Here is a 21,051-nt window from a genome sequence, read left to right on the forward strand (position 1 = left end):
GTCTTTGCTCCATGACCTTCTGGTCAGTTATTCTCTGTGACCTTGTCTTATCAACACCTCTTTTGTTATCTCTTGCCCCACCCCAGCTTTACTTGCTTAAAACTTTTTACGTTTCTAATATTTGCCAGTTCTGATGAAGGGTCACTGCCCTGAAACATTAACTCTGTTTCTCTCCCCACAGATGCTGCCAGACCTGCTGAGTATTTCCAGCATTTCTTGTGTTTACTGCAATTAACCTGCAAGTTATAAATGTCTAGAGATTTAACTGAGTAAATTGATGGAAAGAACAGGCTGACTGCACTTGAAAATAAAATGCACTGGTCAATACCTGGAAGAGGCATCTTCATATTGATCAACCATCCAAACGCCTTGTAACTGTGACATAAGATGAGCACTTCAAACAGTATTATCTACTTGTTTTTGTTCAAGATATTTCTCCCCATTTAAGGTCCTTTCACGACCTACAGCACTTCCCCCTCAAATGACGTTTCCTTTATCCTCCAATGCTACAAAGACCAGGGTAAAATAGGTTACCCCTTCTTTCAGAAGACGTACTTTACCTCCATTGGCATTTCTAATTGTTTTATGTAAAATTGTAACTTAACATGTTTGGGGAATCCCAGGGATCAAAATTCAGTGGGGAGTTGGGGCAAGGGGCAGAAAGGGGGAAACCCCTGGGACAGAACCTCTGAACTATCAATCTACGTAGTGCATTGGGTTACAAAGCATTTGTGTTTATAGGTTGAATGAGAAGTTGCTGTATATATTTTCACATGCAGTAACAATGGCAGCAAAGTGGTTCAAGGTGATAGCCAGGACATTTGATTTCTCTGAGGTAGGTGAACCCTCTACTCATGACGAAAGCCAAAAGAAAAACTGCAGATACTGGAAAACTGAAGGAAAAAAAGAAAATGCTGGAAATACTGAGCACGTCAGGCAGCATCTGCGGAGACAGAAACAGAGTTAACGTTTCAGGTTGATGACTTTTTGAAGGTCATCAACCTGAAAATTTAACTTCGTTTCTCTCCTCACAGATGCTGCCTGACATGCTGAGTATTGCGAGCATTTTCTGTTTTTACCTCTATTCATGAAATTGTTCATCTAAACACTCTATCATCCCCCAAACTATAAATTTAGCATTGTGACCTCCCCCTTGTGAATCACAAAACAACTTAAGACAGTAGATTTTTAAAAAAGGACATTTCACAACCTTAAAATCATTCCTGATAATAGGTTAGCAATCAGTAACAGGGTCTGTTTAATTGAATACTTATTTACAACCAGATTAAAATTATAGAAGCTGTAACTGTTGCATTCAAAGTTCAAATTCAGAGGTTCAAGTACATTATCCAATCTATTTGTTCATTCAATATTAGCTTGTCTGTGCCCTTGTTCACAGTTCAGTTTTGATTTTATGTACCAAATCTTTCTGATCTATCTTATCCAGTTGTTGGTTCCACCGATTATATGCCAATAGAGCCACGTTCTTGGCAGCAATGGTACATATTTCCATGGCACTCGCTGTCCACTCCATACCATTCAAATAGTACAGGTTGTCATGTAGAATAATGGGAGGGATTCCTTTCACTGAGACATACTGAGGATATGCTAGCCAATCAGTAACTTGGACAGAGTAGTATGAAAGAAAGAGTGTCTTCAGTTGTTCTTTAGTGAGGGGGGAGGGGGAGAAGACCTTCCATACAGCAGCCTCCTGTGGTTGCTTTCTTCTGTAATTACTGGTGATATTCACTGGGCAAATACTGGCTGTGCTAAACATAAAAAGCTTTGGATTTTCTGTTGTTAGAATTGCTGCAAATGGGAAGAGTTTAGGATCTGGGAACCCAAAATATGAGGAATTGAGGTAACCATGAACTACAGAAACAATCATATGTTGGTAGTGACCAGGAAAATCTGTGACTGGCGGTGTCAGACCACTGAAGGTGATATTTGTAGTTTCCCGATGTAAAGGAGTTGCAATGACTACAATGTCATAGAAATCGTAACCGCCTTCCTCTTCATTTTCATACTTGACTTGGTAAAGGGATTTATCTCCTATAGAAAGAAAATTTTAGAATTATTTATGGAAATAGACTGAAATTTGCAAACATATCTTTTCTTAATCAGTCCTGTAAAAGAATAAGCCTGCATTCTCTCTTTTTTTAAGCATAAAACATATCACTGGTAAATTTCAATAAGAATACCAAGAATAGAGTGGGCAAAGGACATGCAACCCTTCAATCCTGCTTGCTGCTTCTGCTGCCCTTTTATCACCTTGTGCCACTGTCTGCCAACACACAGGTCTTGGATAGCTCGAGGCACCAACCAAATGCATGGAATTATTTTTTTAAAAAAATACTTAAAAAAGGTTCAGCAGATCTGTGCCTTTTTTTTTAAAAAAGGGGGAAAAAAAGGGTTTTCCAAACTGCCGCCGTCTTTCTAGAGCCAGTAGTCATGCTGGTTAAGTAGCTTAATCCTGTTTAATAACACTAAAGTGATTTTTCCAGTCATAACCTCAGTACTTCATACATGTGGACAGGGGGAGGTGCACATGCAAAATACCAGCACTCCATTTGTATCCAGTTTCTGGAGACTGGCTGCATTTTTAGGACACAAATGTGGAAGAGTGGCACACTTTGGTCACTCTCCTAAGATCCCAAAGCAGCTTTCCTTAGGATTCTACTCTACTCCGTAAGGAGGAAGAGAGTTTCTTCCACTTTCAAGTCTCTGCTGAGGCTTGTTATTTTTAAACCTGCATCCTCTAATTCTATGTTCACAGTCCAAGTCAAAAAACCTGTTTACTTCTATATAATTTTTGTTTCTCAGGGACATGTGCAAGACTTTACAAAGTGTCATTAATCTTCTTTCTTCCAAAAGAAAGAGTCCAGCAAATCTCTCCTCACAATTCAAGAGTCCCAAACCCCAGAATTAACCCGGTCACTCTCCTTTGAACGCTCTCTAAAAATAATGTGATCTTGAAGTGAATACCCAAACTGGCATACAATATTCTGTATGTGGTCTCAATAGTTTTCTATACAAAGTTAGAATCAATTATTTCAACTATAATTAAATGTCCTCAAAATGGATAAAGTATTTGATTAGTTTTTTTAAAAATCAGTTTCATGTTGACGCGAATATTTCAGCAACGGATAACCAAATATTACTGACTTTTTTTTTTAAGGAAGTGAATATCAGTATTTTTAACATGTAAAGTGCATCACTACTGGGTTGATGCTCTGAAGCTGTCTCCAAAATATTATTTGCTCTGCTAATTCTACCTTTATTCTTTGAGGGGTCATTATGGTTTTGATCCATACTCCTTTCCTCTCATTTAGATACTTTTTAGCAGAGCCCTCTGCAGGATGAATGTTGATCTGAACAATGGTAGAACTCGCTGCTGCTCTTTGAATATTGCCAAGGAATCTTTAGCATACACCAGAATAGGCAGTTGAGATCTTGATTTAATATTTCATCGAAAGATAGCACATCAACAATGCAGTAATCAAAACTATTTCAGAAATGCCAGTCTTGCTTAATTTGTTCAAGACATGGAATGCGAGTTGAATCATAAGCTTCTGACTCAAAAAATAGAATATTAACATTTGAGTCCAGCTAATGGATAAGATTCCCAACTGTGGTGTTGACAAAGGCTTCTAAACTTCTTCCAATTTCATCCTAAATTCAATACCACAGGATACTGGAGTCAATTTTATCACCACGAACAAGACACAAAATAAACCTTAACCTTCTGTTCTCTATGGTACAGTTCCGTAGTGGGAACACAGACTTCGTAAAAAAAATTCCCTTTCTCCATTTTAGGGTACTCTTCACATTCCCTGGCTGAGATGATAAGCAGATGAGAGAAGATCAGTACGGTAGTGAGAAATGATCTCAGCTCAGGAGATGTAGAATCAGTTTGGGTGGAGATAAGAAACAGCAATGGAAAGAAGTCATTGGTGGGTAGTTTATAGTGCCCCCCCTAACTATAGCTAAACTGTAGGACACAGTATAAATCAAGAAATAATGGGGGCTTGTAAGAAAGGTACTACAATAATCAGGTTGACTTTAATCCTCATAGATTGGACAAATCAAACTGCCAAAGGTAGCCTTGAGGATGAGTTCAGAGTATATTTCGGGACAGTTTCTTTGAACAATATGCCACGGAATCAACTAGGGAACAGGCTAATTTAGATCTGGTAATGTGCATTAAGGAAGGATTAATTAATGATTGCATAGTAAAGGATCCTCCAGGGAAGAGTGATCATAACATGATGAATTTCATATTCAGTTTAAGGGCGAGAATTTTGGATTTCAGACTAGTGTTTTAAACTTAAATAAAGGCAATTACAAGGGTATGAAGACAAAATTGGCTAAAGTGGACTGGGAAAACAGATTAAAAGGTTAAGATGGCAGATAAGCAGTGGCAGTCTTTTAAGGAGATGGTTCATAACTCTCAAAGATATATCCATTGAGTAAGAAAGACTATGATAAGAATGAACAATCCATGGCTAACTTAGGAAGTTAAAGATGGTATCAAATTGAATGAAAAGGCATACAATGTTGCAAAGATTAGGGGTAGGCCAGAAGATTGGGAACATTTTAGAAACTAGCAAAGGATGACTAAAAAAAAAGAGAAAATAAATGATGGCAAACTAGCATGAAATATAAAAACAGACAGTAAGAGCTTCTACAAGTATATAAAAAGGAAGAGAGTAGCTAAAATAAACATTGGTCCCACACAGGATGAGACTGGGAATTAATGATGGGAAACAAGGATATGGCAGAAACTTTGAACAAATATTTGGCATCAGTCTTCATGGTAGAAGTGACTAAAAGCATCTCAATAATAGTAGAAAATCAGGGAGAAATTTAAAACAATCACCAGAGAAAAAATATTAGGCAAGCCAACAGGACTAAAGGCTGGCAGCATCCTGGACCTGATTGCCTGCATCCTAGGGTCTTAAAGGAAGCAACCACAGAGAGAGATAGTGGATGTATTGGTTGTAATCTTCCAAAATTCCCTAGATTCTTGAAAAGTCCCAGCAGATTGGAAACCTGCAACTGTAACGCCCCTATTCAAGAAAGCAGGACACTATAGGCCAGTTAGCCCAACATCAGTCATTGAAAAAACGCTGCAATTCATTATTGAGGAAGTAGTAGCAGAACATTTGGAAAATCGTAATACAATCAATAAGCGTTTACATGGTTTTGTGAAATGGAAATTGTGTTTGACAAATTTGATAGAGTTTTTGGAGGATGTAATGAGCAGGGTAGATAAAGGGGAACCAGTAGATGTTGTGTATTTGGATTTGCAAAAGGCATTTGTTAAGGTGCCACATAAAAGGTGACTGCACAAGGTTAAGAGCTCATGGTATTGGGGGTAATATATTAGCATGGATAGAGGATCGACCAACTAATAGAAACAAGAGAGTCGGGATTAATGGATCATTTTTAGGTTGGCAAATTTAGGTGGGAAAGCAAGTTGTGAGAACACAAAAGTCAGGATGTTAGGTTTTGGGCCGGGACCATGTCGTCGAGGTCAAATGGGGGTATCAAAATCCACAGTGTGTGAAAAAACAATCACCCAGCAATGATTTTCCCAAAAGTGGCCAATTAGTGGCCAGAGCAGGGCCTCATCATCCAAATAAGGACAGCGGGCAGGCTCTTGAAGCTGGAGGGTGAATAGGAGGCCCTCCAGCTCAGAAGGGGCAGCAGCCTGCACTTCAAATAGAGAGGGCGCCTCCAGCTTGAGACGCCCTGTCTCCAACTTGTTAAACTTGTAAATTTAAAAAAATAGACGTAGCAGTTGGGCTACAATTGTGAAGTGGAAACCTCTCCACAGGGCGACCTGTGGCCGCAGCTATGGCCAGGCAGGTAGTGAGGGCCTTCAGGCAGCTGGTCTTGTCCTAATGCCTTGGGAGGCCCGCAAGCCAACTAGCAAATTTCAGACAGCCTCTGTAAATGGTCAATTAAGGTCAATTATATTACATTAATTGTCTACCCGCTGCTTGCAGGTGGGTAGCCCTTCATCCCCTGATCCACCTCAGGGAAAATGGCCCAGGGTGGGATGGTGCTGGCAAACTGGCACAGCACGCAGCGGTGCAAATTTTGCTACCCAATCGTCACCACTCCTGCCCCCATTTGAGGGCAATAGCCCAGCCCAAAGAGTCTGCAAATGGATATAGAAAGGTTGTGAGTGGACAAAAACTTGGCAGATGGAGTATGGGAAAATGTAGGAAAAATACACTTTAGGTAGGAAGAATTAAAAAATATATATTTGAATGGAGAGAGACCGTGTTGCAGTCAGAGAGATCTGGGTGTCCTCATACATGCAACACAAAAAGTTAGCATGCAAGTAATTAGGAAGGCAAGTGAAATGTTGGCCTTTATTACAAAGGAGATGGAGTATAAAAGTAAAGAAGTTTTGCTACAACTGTGCAAGGCATTGGTGAGACTGCACCTACAGTACTACTCACAGTTTTGGTTTCCTTATTTAAAGGAGGGATATACTTGCATTGGAGGTAGTTCAGAGAAGGTTCAATAGGTTGATTCCTGGGATGAAGAGGTTGTCTTATGAGGAAAGGTTGAGTAGGTTGGGCTTATACTCATTGGAGTTTAGAAGAATGAGAATGATCTTACTGAAACATATCTAGATTCTGAGTTGGCTTCATATGCCGAGACAATGGGATGGCCAATAAATGCTGGCCTTGCCAGTGATGCCCACGTCCCAAGAATGAATTTTTAAGTTTCAAAATAAGGAGTCGCCCATTTAATACAAAGATGAGGAGGAATTTCGTCTGAGAGTCATGAATCTTTGGAATTCTCTACCTCAGACAGCTATGGAGGCTGGGCCATTGAATATATTCATGGCTAAGAGAGATAAATTCTTGAACTATAGGGGAGTTGAGACCAAGATCAGATAAGCCATGATCTTACTGAATGAAGAGCAGACTCGAGGCACTGTATGGCAACTCCTGCACCCATTTCTTACACCCTTATAAAGAGGTTCTCTCTGGTTCCCACAGTAATTCCTCTGGTTCTACAGTCAGCCATATAAAGGTGCACAAGAATGTCCCTAGACGACCCAAGTATTGTGAAAAAGCACTTGGACCTCAGTTAACACCTCTGCCTGATAATGTGAAAAACAAAGGGAAGTTACTGTGTGGAAATATCCAGTGTGAACAAACGTTCTACCAGTTATTGTGGGGGTACCTCTTTACCAATGTGCTGTTTTATCTTCCTACTCCATTAAGAAAATGAATACAGCCAGAAGTGTTTTAACAGGGCACATATGTAACAGGGTGGGGAGGGGAGAAGTCTGACAAATGGTACCAATGTTCGGAAACAATTCAGGACTGAAAAATAGAGCCAATAATATTTAAAATAGTCGGTCTTTAAAATAGTTGGTGAAAATGACTATGTCCGTGCAGGTAAAGCATCTGCTCTTCGCTTGCTCTTATTTATCTGAGTCTCAATCACAAAAATCCACTGACTCAGCCACATGACCGATTTTCAGATCGACTCCAGACTCCATGAAGTCTCATGGCATCAGGTCAGACATGGGCAAAGAAACCTCCTGCTGATTACCACCTACCGCAGCCCCCCCCCCCAGCTGATGAATCAGTACTCCTCCATGTTGAACACCAGTTGGAGGAAGCACTGAGGGTGACAAGAGCGCAGAATGTACTCTGGGTGGGGGACTTCAATGTCCCATCACCAGAAGTGGCTCAGAAGCACCACTACTGACCGAGCTGGCTAAGTCCTAAAGGACGTAGCTGCTAGACTGGGACTGCAGCACGTGGTGAGGGAACCAACAAGAGGGAAACATATACTTGACCTCATCCTCACCAATCTGTCTGCCATAGATGCATCTGTCCATGACAGTATTGGGAGGAGTGATCACCATGCAGTCCTTGTGGAGACCAAGTCCCGTCTTCACATTGAGGAGACCCTCCATCATGTTGTGTGGCACTACCACTGTGCTCAAAGGGATAGAACAGATCTAGCAACTCAAAACTGGGCGTCCTTGAGGCACTGTGGGCCATCAGCAGCAGAATTGTACTCAACCACATCTGTAACTTCATGGTTTGGGATATCACTCCACTCCTCAATCATCATCAAGCTGGGGGACTAACACTGATTCAATGAAGAGTGCAAGAGGACATCCCAGGAGCAGCACCAGGCATGCCTCAAAATGAGCAGTCAACCTGGTGAAGATACAACACAGGACTACTTGCATGCCAAACTGCCTAAGCCGCATGCGATAGACAGAGCTAAGCGATCCCATAACCAACGGATCAGATCTAAGCTCTGCAGTCCTGCCACATCCAGCCGTGAATGGCAGTGGACAATTCAACAACTAACAGGGAGGAGGTGGCTCCACAAATATCCCCATCCTCAATGATACGGGAGCCCAGCACATCAATGCAAAAGATAAGGCTGAAGCATTTGCGACCATCTTCAGCCAGAAGTGCCGAGTGGATGATCCATCTTGGCCTCCTCCTGAAGTCCCCAGCATCACAGATGCCAGACTTCAGCCAATTCGATTCACTCCGCGTGATATCAAGAAACGACTGAAGGCTCTGGATACTGCAAAGGCTATGGGCCCTGACAACATTCCAGCAATAGTACTGAAGACCTGTGCTCCTAGCCAAGCTGTTCCAGTAGAGCTGTAGCATCTATCCGGCAATGTGGAAAGTTCCCCAGATATGTCCTGTGCATAAAAAGGACAAATCCAACCTGGCCAATTACCACCCTGTCAGTCTACTCTCAATCATCAGTAAAGTGATGGAAGGTGTTGCCAACAGTGCTATCAATCGGCACTTGCTTAGCAATAACCTACTCAGTGAAGCTCAGTTTGGGTTCCACCAGGGTCATTCAGCTTCTGACCTCATTACAGCCTTGGTCCAAACATGGACAAAAGAGCTGAACTCAAGAGGTGAGGTGAGAGTGACTGCCCTCGACATCAAGACAGCATTTGACCAAGTATGGCATCAAGGAGCCTGAGCAAAACTGGAGTCAATAGGGAATCGGGGGAAAACGCTCCGCTGGCTGGAGTCATAACTAGCCCAAAGGAAAATGGTTGTGGTTGTTGGAGGTCAATCATCTCAGCTCCAGGACATCACTGCAAGAGTTCCACAGGGTAGTGTCCTAGGCCCAACCATCTTCAGCTGCTTCATCAATGACCTTCCTTCATCATAAGGTCAGAAATGGGGATGTTTGCTGATGATTGCACAATGTTCAGCACCATTTATGACTCCTCAAATACTGAAGCAGTCCGTGTAGAAATGCAGCAAGACCTGGACAATAACCAGGCTTGGGCTGATAAGTGGCAAATTAATTTCGCACCACAGAAGTGCCAGGCAATGACCATCTCCAACAAGAGAGAATCTAACTATCTCCCTTTGACATTCAACAGCATGACAGTCGCTGAATCCCCCACTATCAACATCCTGGTGGTTACCATTGATCAGAAACTGAACTGGAGTAGCCATATAAATACCATGGCTACAAGAACAGGTCAGAGGCTAGGAATCCTGCAGCGTGTAACACACCTCCTGACTCCCCAAAGTCTGTCCACCATCTACATGGCACAAGTCAGGAGTGTGATAGAATACTCTCCATTTGCCTGGATGGGTGCAACTCCAACACTCAAGAAGCTCGACACCATCCAGGACAAAGCAGCCCGCTTGATTGGCACCCCATCTACAAACATTCACTCCCTCTACCACCGACGCACAGTGGCAGTGTGTACCATCTATAAGATGCACTGCAGACACCCACTGAGCACCTCCCCTAAATCGCACAGATGAGATAAAAGTTCTTATGAGACAATCTCCTTAAGCGTGGAACCCAGTCCTTCCAGTCAGCAGTACTGTTCATTGAGGTCATCAATGTGCCTGTACTATAAGTCATGAGACCACACAACATTTTTTATGGCTGTTCACTAGTTCCCCTGAAGATTCCACTGAGCTTCTCCAATGAATGAATGACCCACATAGACCAAGGAGTCTCATCACAGATTTGATCTCTTGTCTGTGATTAGTTAGCTGATCACATCTGTGCTGCTGTTGGGGGATTTATAATCTGGATTCCTACTTTGTTCTCAGTATTGCAATGAATTTGTGTGATGCATTGGGTGAAAGAGAGGCAGATGTCAGCTGTGACGCCTCTTGGAGTCAAATAGCTGTTATAAATATCAAGATAACCCCATACGAATGGCTGCCACTTCAGTGAGGTGCCAGAAAGTGGTTGAGGGCAGGTTCTACAAGCCCAAAGAGTTAATTTGTTGAGGGAAAAAACTGGAAAGTAACAAAGAAAAGAAAGTTGGTTATGGACTAAAAATGAAGTTAGAATTTCATACTCCCCTTACACTGGTTAACAAATCACTCCCTGAACAAGATGTTCATGCCTAAAAAAAAAAATCAAATAACTTTACATCTGTAGTTAACTAACCAAATGTGCTGCTCAAACTTTTCATACAGAAGTTCATTTTTTGTTTACATATCTCAAAATTTCTTTTTTCCTTCCCCCCCTATCCTTTGCACTCAGGTGAACTCCCTCTATCTGCAGGACTGAAAGATCTAATCCACTTCTTTTGGCTTAGCTTCTACAATGCAGCAGTTGGATATCCTGGAGTGTTACGGGCCAATCAAGCTTCTTTATGTCTTGGAGCAACAGACCTTCCAAGATAAACAGGATGGCTTTGCCATGTTGTGCGAAGAAAGCCAGGCTTTAGCATATTATTTACAAGAAATGCCTGTGTAAAGAAATAAGTGGCTGTGAAGAGATCAAGTTTGAGTGATTAAAATATAACAACTTTCATTTATCTAGTGTCTTAAAGATAGTAAAACATTCCAAGGCACTTCACAGCAGTGTTATCAAACAAAATTTGATACTGAGCCACATAAAGCAATATTAGGGCAGATGACCAAAAGTTTGGTAAAAGAGGGAAGTTTTAAAGGAGTGTCTTATGTCTTAAAAGGAGAAAAAAAAAAGAGGTAGAGAGGCAGAGAGGTTTAAGAATGTAATCCCAGAATTTTGGGCCTTAGCAGCTAAAAACACAGCCACCAATGGTGGAGCAAACAAAATAGAGTATGCGCAAGAGGCCAGAGTTGGAGCAGCACAAATATCTGAGGGTTGCAGGGCTGCAGAATTATAGAGATAGGGAAGAGGAAGGCCATGAAGGGACTTCACAACAAGGTTGAGAATTTGTAAATCAAGGCGTTGCGTAACCGAGAGCCAATATAGGTCAGCGAGCACAAGGGTAATGGGTGAATGGGACTTCAGTGTATAAACATAGACAGAGAAGTCCATTAACTATAGTAGACAGATAACAGTTAATAAGAATACTCTTCAAAGCATTCAAGAACAGTTAAGTCAGGAAGACTTTTGAGAGAAGTAGCTTTGAAGTAAGCAACTACAACTGTTCACATGAATAGACTGTTTTCCAAGGGTCAGGAACAGATACTTCATGAGTCTTATCTGTGATATGTACTTTGATGTCGACAAATGAAAAAGGGGGGGGGGAAATTTAATGCTCATCCCCCACAATGGCTTTGGAAGTGGGGAGAGCAATAAATCAAGTGGGATGCTGGTGGGGAGGGGCAAACCTTCCTCCCTCCACCAAAATTAAGTCCGGGCAGGCAGACCTGTAAATGGCTTTCCTGCCCCGCCAACTGAGGCCCCTAAGTGGGCAATTAATGCCCAATTAAGGGCCTCACCCGCCTATCACTGCAATTAGCCGCACGGCGGGCAGCCCTGTCGGGAAGCATAGCACGAAAAACCGTATGGGCTTCTTGCTGGCTCCGGGGTGGGGTGGAGTCCCTCGTTAAAATGCACTTAGCGTCTGAACGAGGGACTTGGCATTGGGAAGGTGGGGGCCCGGAGAGCCATCCCCCTATCCTTGCTACTAAGCCCTCTACACACCCGCCCGCCCCCCGCGATGCCACCTCACGAGACCCTTCCCACCCTGATCTACCTGTGGCCTGGGTCCAGCGCCATTCTTAGCCCTCGGGTGGGTGCTCCACTGACAGCAGCCACCATCTTCACAGTGGCGCTGCTCAATTCAAGAGCTGCCAGTCCCTGACTGGCCAGCAACTCTCAGAGGCAGGACTTTCATCGCTGGGGTCCTTGATCCAGTGAAAGGCTCGCCGCTGTCCAGTTAAGCGCCGAATTGGCACTAGACTTGGCGGGCCTCCCACAGAAGAGGCGATGCAGGGTTCTCAGCATCGCTTTTTCCGGATGCCAAAACCCCCATCGCCCAGATAAAATCCTGGCCAGGATATGAAACTGAAGTATGCTTTTCAACAGTTCTTCAGAGGGCTTGTAAGATAGAACTAGAAACCAAAAGCCACTTTCTGTATACAGTATATTGATCACTTGGCTTAGCTGTAGGAGACAGAGAGTGATGACAGACGGCTGTTTTAGTGACTGGAAGTCAGTGTCCAGTGGCGTACCACAGGGACCTGTGCTGGGTCCCCTATTGTTTGTCATTTATATAAACGACATAGATGACTATGTGGGGGTAGGATCAGTAAGTTCGCGGATGACACAAAGATTGGCCAAGTGGTTAACAGCGAGGTGGAGTGTCTTAGGTTACAGGAAGATATAGACGGGATGGTCAAATGGGCAGAAAAGTAGCAGATGAAATTTAACTCTGAAAAGAGTGAGGTGATACACTTGGGAAGGAGTAATGTGACACGGAAGTATTCAATGAATGGCCTGACACTGGGAAGTTCCGAGGAACAAAGGGACCTTGGCGTGTTTGTCCATAGATCTCTGAAGGCAGAAGGGCAGGTTAATAGGGTGGTGAAAAAGGCATATGGGACACTTGCCTTTATCAATCGAGGCATAGATTACAAAAGCAGGGAGGTCATGTTGGAGTTGTACAGAACTTTGGTAAGGCCACAGCTGGAATACTGTGTGCAATTCTGGTCGCCACATTATAGGAAGGATGTGATTGCATTGGAGGGGGTGCAGAGGCGATTCACCAGGATGTTGCCTGGGATGGAACATTTAAGCTATGAAGAGGTTGGATAGGCTTGGGTTGTTTTCGCTGGAGCAGGGAAGAATGAGGGGTGACTTAATTGAGGTGTACAAAATTATGAGGGGCATGGACAGGGAGCAGCTGTTCCCCTTAGTTGAAGGGTCAGTTACGAGGGGTCACAAGTTTAAGGTGAGGGGCGGGAGGTTTAAGGGGGATCGGAGGAAGAACTTTTTTACCCAGAGGGTGGTGACGGTCTGGAATGCCCTGCCTGGGAGGGTGGTAGAGGCAGGTTGACTCACATCCTTTAAAAAGTACCTGGATGAGCACTTGGCATGTCATAACATTCAAGGCTATGGGCCAAGTGCTGGCAAATGGGATTCGGTAGACAGGTCAGGTGTCTTTAATGCATCGGTGCAGACTCGATGGACCGAAGGGCCTCTTCTGCACTGTATTATTCTGTGATTCTGTGATCACCTATTCTGAATATCAAAAAGGTCTGTTCTGTATACTCCTACATGCATGTGACTAGTGCTTACCTGAAGCATGTTGTGAATCATAGAAGGAAGGAAGGTGATTAACAGTTGAACATTAACAGCATCTAAAATTCCTTTCTCCCTTTGATCCAAGGCCTTGTCTTATTTTGATGCAGTCATTACCCGATGGACTGGCCAAGCAGATCACAAGTGAGCCTAGCTGGGATTTCCGGCAAAGATTCACCACTAAAATCAAGCCAATTATTTTTAAAAAGAAACACTGATGCAGTAGCAATTAACTGGCAGAAGGCCTGGGCACTTGCAAATACGCAGTGTTATAGTTATTTATGATGTACCTTGACAATATGGCAGTGCAACCATTGAGTACCAGCCTTCACTTTTGTTCACTGCCGGTCCTAGATGAATAAAACGGACCTGAAATTGACCTACACCGTTAAAAATCAGTACTGAAATAAAGCTGACAAAAAAAAACTTATGGGCCTAGAAATGTTTTGGCGTCCACCTACTGTGCAGGGAATGGGTAGGTCCAAGGCACAGTCTATCATGGGCCTTGTACCCCATTTACATAAGCTGTACACACTGCTGACCCAGGCAGCTCACTGGTCAACAGCTGTTCAATTTCGGGTCAGTGTCGCTGACAGCAGCCCTTGGCAAGTCTTGGGAGGGGGACAATCGGGCGATGGAGAGCATAGTATAAGGATGTAAAGGGTTAACACAGAAGACAGTGAGAGAGACCCCTCCCACGGTAAGAGTGATAATGCAACAGTCACATGAGATAGGCCAGAGAAGAAACAGTAACACAGAAGATGCTAGCTTAAGTGGCTTGAGGAGTGTGTATATAGTATAATGTAAATAATAAACAATTCTAAGTTAACCCTTTACCTGAGCCTTTCTCCAGATCATCCCTGAAACACTACTGAAGACGCTACTAATAATACAACAACACAAAACATGGTGGCAGCAGTAAAACAGTGGTGAACTGAGAAATTAAGATAAATACTGGTCCAGTACAGTAAGAAAAATACTTACCTGCAGAAAAGGCTGTGAAGAGCTCTGGAGCTGTGGTGAGTTAGAACACAGAGATGCAGGCTGCACCACAGAAGCATGGTGGCCTGCAAGTAGACTCTAGAGATCAGGTGAGACATGGTACCAATGGTCGGACATCAAATTAGAAGCCCTTTGAAAAGCTTGAATTAATTTTCAAAAGGCATTGTGCTCAGAAAGTGAAAAGAAAATGGAAAAAACCAATCCTTCACTCAGGCTGAACATGAGGAAGAAGAGCGGGTATCCCCTGAAAGGAGCGGGAACTCCCAGAAACCAAGGAAAGCCCCCAAAACAGCAGGGACGCCTCCATTAAAGCAAACAAGCCTAAAAAAAAAAACAGAATTTCTTAAAGAGGGAACACCCTGAATGCATAAGAAAAGGAAGCCATATGGATCCAAAATTGGAAATACCTGAGATTTTCCAGAATCAAGAGGGGCCCAATCAGATGCAAAATTGGCTATTATGGAGAAAGAAGTTCCCAAGGTTTGGAATTGCTTCTCAACGCCATACAAAATCTGAAGTGGAAGTGAAGACCCTTCTATATTCAGAACGTGCAATTGTGCATGGTATAAGTGTCCCACAAGGGATCAACGAGGCTTCTGATAAGTTCGAAGAGGTATTTAATTTTTGCAGCAATAAAATCTTGGAAAGGGCCAAATTTAATAAGTTGGTGCCGATGATTGGCTAATCTGTAGACTCCTTTATTAATGATCTGTATTGATTGGCAGAAGGTTACGAATACGGTGAATTAAAGGCAGAACTAATCAAGGACAGGACAGTCATCGGCATAGCTGATAAATCCTAGTCAGATCTGTTGCAATCCAAGGAAGATCTTATACTGGAAAAGGCCATTCAAATTGTTAGACAGACTGAAGTTTGCAACAGAATAGGGACATCCTACAAGCTGAAGACAAGCCACGGATATGAAGGAGTCCAATGCCCGTGCAACTGGTTAAGCCAAAGCCAGGGAAACTCTTTGTGGAACAGAAAAAACATACAAGTGAGAAGCGTATGACACAGGAAAACCTTGTCAATGTTGTGGAGCCAGGAAGGCCCACAGACGAGAGCAGTGCCCAGCAAGTAAAACGGTGTTTTAATTGTGGAAAAACTGGACATTATGGGAAAATGTGCCAGAGCAAAATTTATTCGCTTAAGGGTACAAAGTAGAAGAACTTCACGGAAAGAGCAGTGAATCAAGTACAGCAATATCCACAAGAGAAAGAACCAGGATATTTCTCATGAGAAATCAGTAACCCAGATCAAGATTTCTGGTTGGCAGATATCTGCGTGAATGGAGCCCTCACGAATTTTAAGCTTGACACAGGTGCTAACATCGCAGTATTGTCTGACCTGCAACCAACAGAACGAGAATTGCATGGTTCAGACGGGAGTAAAAGGCAAACTCCAAGCAGCTCTTAAACACAGAGAGGGAGACAACTGGTAGAGACCTTGTATGTCTTACATAAATCAAGAATTTTCCTTACTGAGCAGAAATGCATGCTTAGAACTGCAGTTAATTAAGAAGGTAGCCAAAGTCAAGAAAACAAAAGGTAAACAATTCCTTTCAATCGTCGGCTGATGTGTTATCGAGGGCAACAGTAGATCATCTAACACAGGAACATGTGAAGTTCGTAGGTGCTATAGAATCATATTGGCCACACACAGCACAAAGTTGGCCAGCAATATGACAAGCACGGAAGAATGACGAAGAGTGCATCCACATTAGACAATATTGTACACATGGGTGGTCACAAGAAAGTCAAAGAGGGAGAACAATGAAGACTTTCCACGAGTACAGGAAATACTTAACCATAAGTTGATGACTTATTAATTTACAACGACAGAATTGTTATTCCTACTTCAATAAGATACGATATCTGAGATTGTTTACACCCAGGCCATTTGGGTATAACCAAGTGCAGAGCGAGAGCACAATCTTCAGTATGGTGGCCTGGGATATCCAAGGATATGGAGACCATGATCAACAACTCAGACATCATGATACAGAGACCAGAACAGTGCGAACCGATGTTGACTATCCAATTTCGAACTAGACCTTGACAAAGGTTAGGCACGGATTTATTCATGTTTGGCATCATTATCGACTACTTTTCCAGTTGGATAGAAATCTGGCAATTACATTCTACGACCGAGGTAGTTATCAGAATCCTTCAGGCTATCTTCGCAACACGAAATTCCGGATGAAATATCATCAATCAATGGACCCGAGTTCGCAAACGGAAGTTTTACCCAGTTTGCATTGATGATGGGCTTTCAGCATCTTACTAGCTCACCATGGTATCCACAGTCCAATGCCGAGGCAGAACGAGGTGCACAAACCATAAAATCTTTATCCAAGAAAAATGAAAATCTTTCTATCTCACTCCACGTTCATCATTCAATGCTGTTGCTGTGTGAATTATCACCAGCTGAATTACTAGGAAGTTGAGAACACAGCTTCCAGTATTGCCTCAACAATTAATTCCTGGATTGAAGACTCAAGACTATGACAAAGTTCAAGAAAGAGTAAACTCCTAGATAAGGAAACAAACCCGAATTATTCTGAGCAAGAAGTTTACCCAAATTAAACAATGATCAAAAAGTTTGCAAACATGACCTGGAAGGGGAAGGTACAGTAATTCATAAACATGAGGACTATCGAGACTGAATCTGTAAAGTCAGAAACTTGGTTTGGGGGGGGGGGGGGGGGGGGGGGAGGGGTGGTTGGCGGGGTGCAGAGGCAGAGAGAGAGAGTAGCAGAGAAGTCATAAGTGTCTATATGTCTGGAAAGCTGTTGGATAAAGACTTGGGGGGGGGGCAGATGTAGTATAAGGATGTAAAGGCTTAATACAAAAGTTAGAGACCCCTCCCACTGTAAGAGTGATGATGCAACAGTCACAGGAGATAGGCTGGAGAAGAAGGAGCAGCACAGAGGATGCTAGCTTAGGTGGCTTGAGGAGTGTGTATACAGTATAATGTAAATAATAAAGAGTTCAGAGTTACCTGAGCCTTTCTCCAGATTGTGCCTGAAACACTGTTGAATACGCTACTAATAACAATACAACACGCAACAGAGGGGACTGAGTGGGGACTAGCAATGGTCTTCAGCACTCCCAGACAGGCATTAACATATGAAAAGGGGTAACGACTGGTTCAGGCATGGGCCCTGGAGCCTCTTTTTCTGCTTTTACCAATATGGGGGGGGGGGGGGGGGGGGGGAACCTCAGCTGTAATGAGCCCCCCATATTGGTATTGATGTTTAGTCATCCATTCTGCACCATCAAATTTCTATACAATGGAATCTGGTACACAAACTTAATTTCTAGCCTTGGAACCTTATGTGTTGTCCTTATATGTGGAGTTAACATAGTCACATGTTGGCTTGATTTGTTTTTAAGATATATTTTGTCAAATAAATGCCAAAAATTACCATTTCTAACTGTACATAGGACTCAGCCTCTACAGGGTGTTTAAAAAAAAAGTACAATTTCTTTAATGCTGCAATTTTGTGTACATTTTCCCTTACCTCTGTACCAGTGTGATAAAGCACAATGTTTATTAATCTCCTGGTACCGCCCATACAAAAACAGGAGGAGGAGCAAAGTACCAACAGTTCAAACTATTATCTCAGGCCTGTAGGTTAAAGATCTACTTCATTCTAGTCAGATGGAGGACACGTGTAGTACTTTGTACACCATGCTCGATAGCTTACCGAAAACCCAGTTAACATTCTAACAGCAGAGCCTGTGCCGATAATATAAAAGAAAAATGGAACATCTGTATGTTCTATTGCAGTTGGGTCCTCACTGATGTTAGACCAGTTATTGGATGTTTGAATAATTATTTTTATACAATTGCTGAACAACCAAAATGTCTGAACAAAGTATATGGTCTTTCTTACTTACCAGAATGGTGCAGAGAAATTGAAGTCACTGTGGCATGGGTCACATGGGCTTTTGTTGCATCAAGTAATCGGGAGCAAACCAGTTTATTCCCTCCTTCCACAGCCCAAAGACCAGCCTGGATCCCTGCCATTGATACTGCACCTGCACAGCGAAAAAGAATTAGAATATCCCGTTCAAATACAATTTACCCTTCAGAAAAGCAAAGCAGTTTTATCAAATGTTCAATGAAGAAAGAATGCTGCGAACTTTCACTCAGTGAAAAGTATCAGAATGCCAACTGTACAAGATTTTCAACTAAGCTCAGCATTCCAAATATGTGCAGAATAACCTGCTCTCTGTTAGATATATGAAGTCATCTTCTGGAGTCCAACCTCCTTTCTGATGAAGATGACTCGTGCTAAGCTACCTTACATCCCAAGTGGTTGTTGTTTGAATGAGTGACTGGATGGTGAGCGTCTGTCAAATCTAATCCAGTCTGCAGCAAATAACCACAAATGCACACTTTCAGCAGTAGTCACTGGGTAACAATTGGGGAACATATAAACAGCATGGGCCTCAGGGTGAGTGGACATGGCTAAATCTGATCCCATATAATTAGCTGACTCAGTGGAATGGGACTAACTCTCTGGCCTAATTAAATCCATTCTTTTAGGTTAGTGTCCATCTTTGCACAGGGCTGCCTAATTTTTTTTTTATATAGAGGTTTTAATCCTGTTGAGGTATTGTGTCACAAAATCATAAAAGTGAGGACAAATGAAGTTTTATGCATTTTATTAACTACAAGGAATAACACTGACAAGATGATCTACTTGACTGGGGTCCCCTGATCTGTCTGGATACCCACCAGACAGCTCATATTTTGGACAGGATATTTTTGTCCTGACAGTGTAAAAGTTCATGTAGAATCACTATTTTAAATGAAAAGAGCAAACATTTAGCTTCCCTCTTACTGAGTGTGTTTAACCCTCTACGTAAGTCCAAGATTAAATTTACTCAACCCTAGCACAGCCCTTCAGGGAAATGTACTTCACTTATTATATTTTGCAGGTAACGTCTTATTCACACATCTTTTTAAATGGGAGGATGGCACAAGGTCTCAGGACGGAGATGGTGTTGAAAGCAAAGCCCCTCCTTTTACCATTGGCCATTTCTATTCATGGTGCATTCCTACCAAATTACAAGACAGTATCAGTTTCACAGGCAGTACTGCCTAATACACACTGTCATTTCCTGCCCACAAAAACAGTACTGATACATGCACTAACATGTATGTGCAGAGATCATCTCAGAAACTAAAACTGAAGTGTTTAAAAGGCAGGCACATGTGGCTCTCTTGAAACATCTCCACTTCTGTGCATTTAAAGGGCTGCTACCAAACTGGATTTATACTCAAGAGCTGGAAATCTGAAACAAAATGCTTCAAATGCACACGCCAATCAGTGCCTAGATGGCGAAACAAGTTAACATTTCCACAGAAAATCCTTTTGTCAGAACTAGAATTGTGAAGCTGCTTTTATGTTGATGTTGTTTCATTTTGGATTCTGTGAGCTGGCATGCCGAGTTTCTACAACAACAACTTGCATTTAGTAGCACTTTTAACATAGTTAAACATTCTAAGGCATGCCACAGAGCCGTAATTCAGACAAAAATTGACACAGAGCCAAACAGAATGATATTAGGACAGCTGAACACACACTTGGTCAGAGGTATGCTTAAGAGAGAGTCTTAAAAGGAGAGAGGGATTTTTTGAGCTTAGGGCCGAGATAGCTGAAAGCACAGCCACCAATGGACAGAAGGACATAGAGATGTATGAGAGGCCAGAGCTGGAGGAATAGGGGTCGGAATTTTATGGTCCCCACACAAGTAGGCTGGTGGCAGGGGAGTGGTTGTAAAATTGTGTGGGAGACGGGGGGGGGGGGGGGGGGGGGGGAGCGCCATTCCCAACGCCTTCCCACCCCACTGTAATTTTACGCAGAGTGTCGGTGGCGAGAAACTGCCATGTAAGGGCCTCCTCCTGCAGCTGCTGGTATTTTACCAGCGATGGCAGAGCAGCAAAGGCTCCCTCCCTTCTTGCAGGTTTGGGGAGGCGGGGGCAGTGCCCTCATGATCGGATACCCTGTGACCCACGGAGGGCCCCCCCCCACTTGACAGCACTAACCCCCCACTCCTAAGCGACCCCACCTTGCCTCGCCGGGGCCAGGCCCATTGTCGTTAGCAAGGCCCCAAAAACGTACCTTGGTTCCAGGGCCATCATCCTTCTTGCTTCTGTTGACTGGGTGCAGTTCCAGCAATGGCCACCACTTCCTGTGGCGCTGCTGGGACTGAGTGCTGCCAACCCGCTGATTGGCCAGTGGCTCCATTAGGACGGAATTCCTGCCTCAAGGAGGTGGAAGGCCCGCCCAAGACCAATTAAGGGCCTGGGGAACGTAAAATCCCAGCGTGGCTCCTCAGGCCCGGCAGAGGCAGGCTCGCCCCCAACTTTTTGGCCTGTGGGCGGGGCCTCCCACCCAACATAAAATTCCAGCCATGGAGTTCTTGGAAGGACTGGAAGACTGGGCTAAATACAGCTCTCTTACCCCTTTGGAAAAAGTCCTGAGCAAAGGTTTTTTTGGGTATTTGTAGC

At 43.2% G+C, this 21,051-nt stretch overlaps 1 protein-coding gene across 2 annotated transcripts in view; it reads right to left on the reverse strand.

Annotated features, from left to right (window-relative positions):
- Positions 1–167: 167 nt before the first annotated feature.
- LOC137375588 (prenylcysteine oxidase-like) overlaps positions 168–21,051 on the reverse strand; it is a 49,045-nt gene continuing 28,161 nt past the window's right edge. For both annotated transcript variants that reach the window (XM_068042948.1, XM_068042949.1), the window contains exons 5-6: positions 18,429–18,569; positions 168–2,052 (exon numbers count right to left, since the gene is read on the reverse strand). In XM_068042948.1, coding sequence (XP_067899049.1) covers positions 1,394–2,052; positions 18,429–18,569 — 800 coding nt within the window. In that variant the 3' untranslated portion in view covers positions 168–1,393. The remainder of the gene's footprint in view (positions 2,053–18,428; positions 18,570–21,051) is intronic.

Source organism: Heterodontus francisci, chromosome 12, assembly GCF_036365525.1.
Source record: "Heterodontus francisci isolate sHetFra1 chromosome 12, sHetFra1.hap1, whole genome shotgun sequence".
NCBI classification, from domain to species: Eukaryota; Metazoa; Chordata; class Chondrichthyes; order Heterodontiformes; family Heterodontidae; genus Heterodontus; species Heterodontus francisci.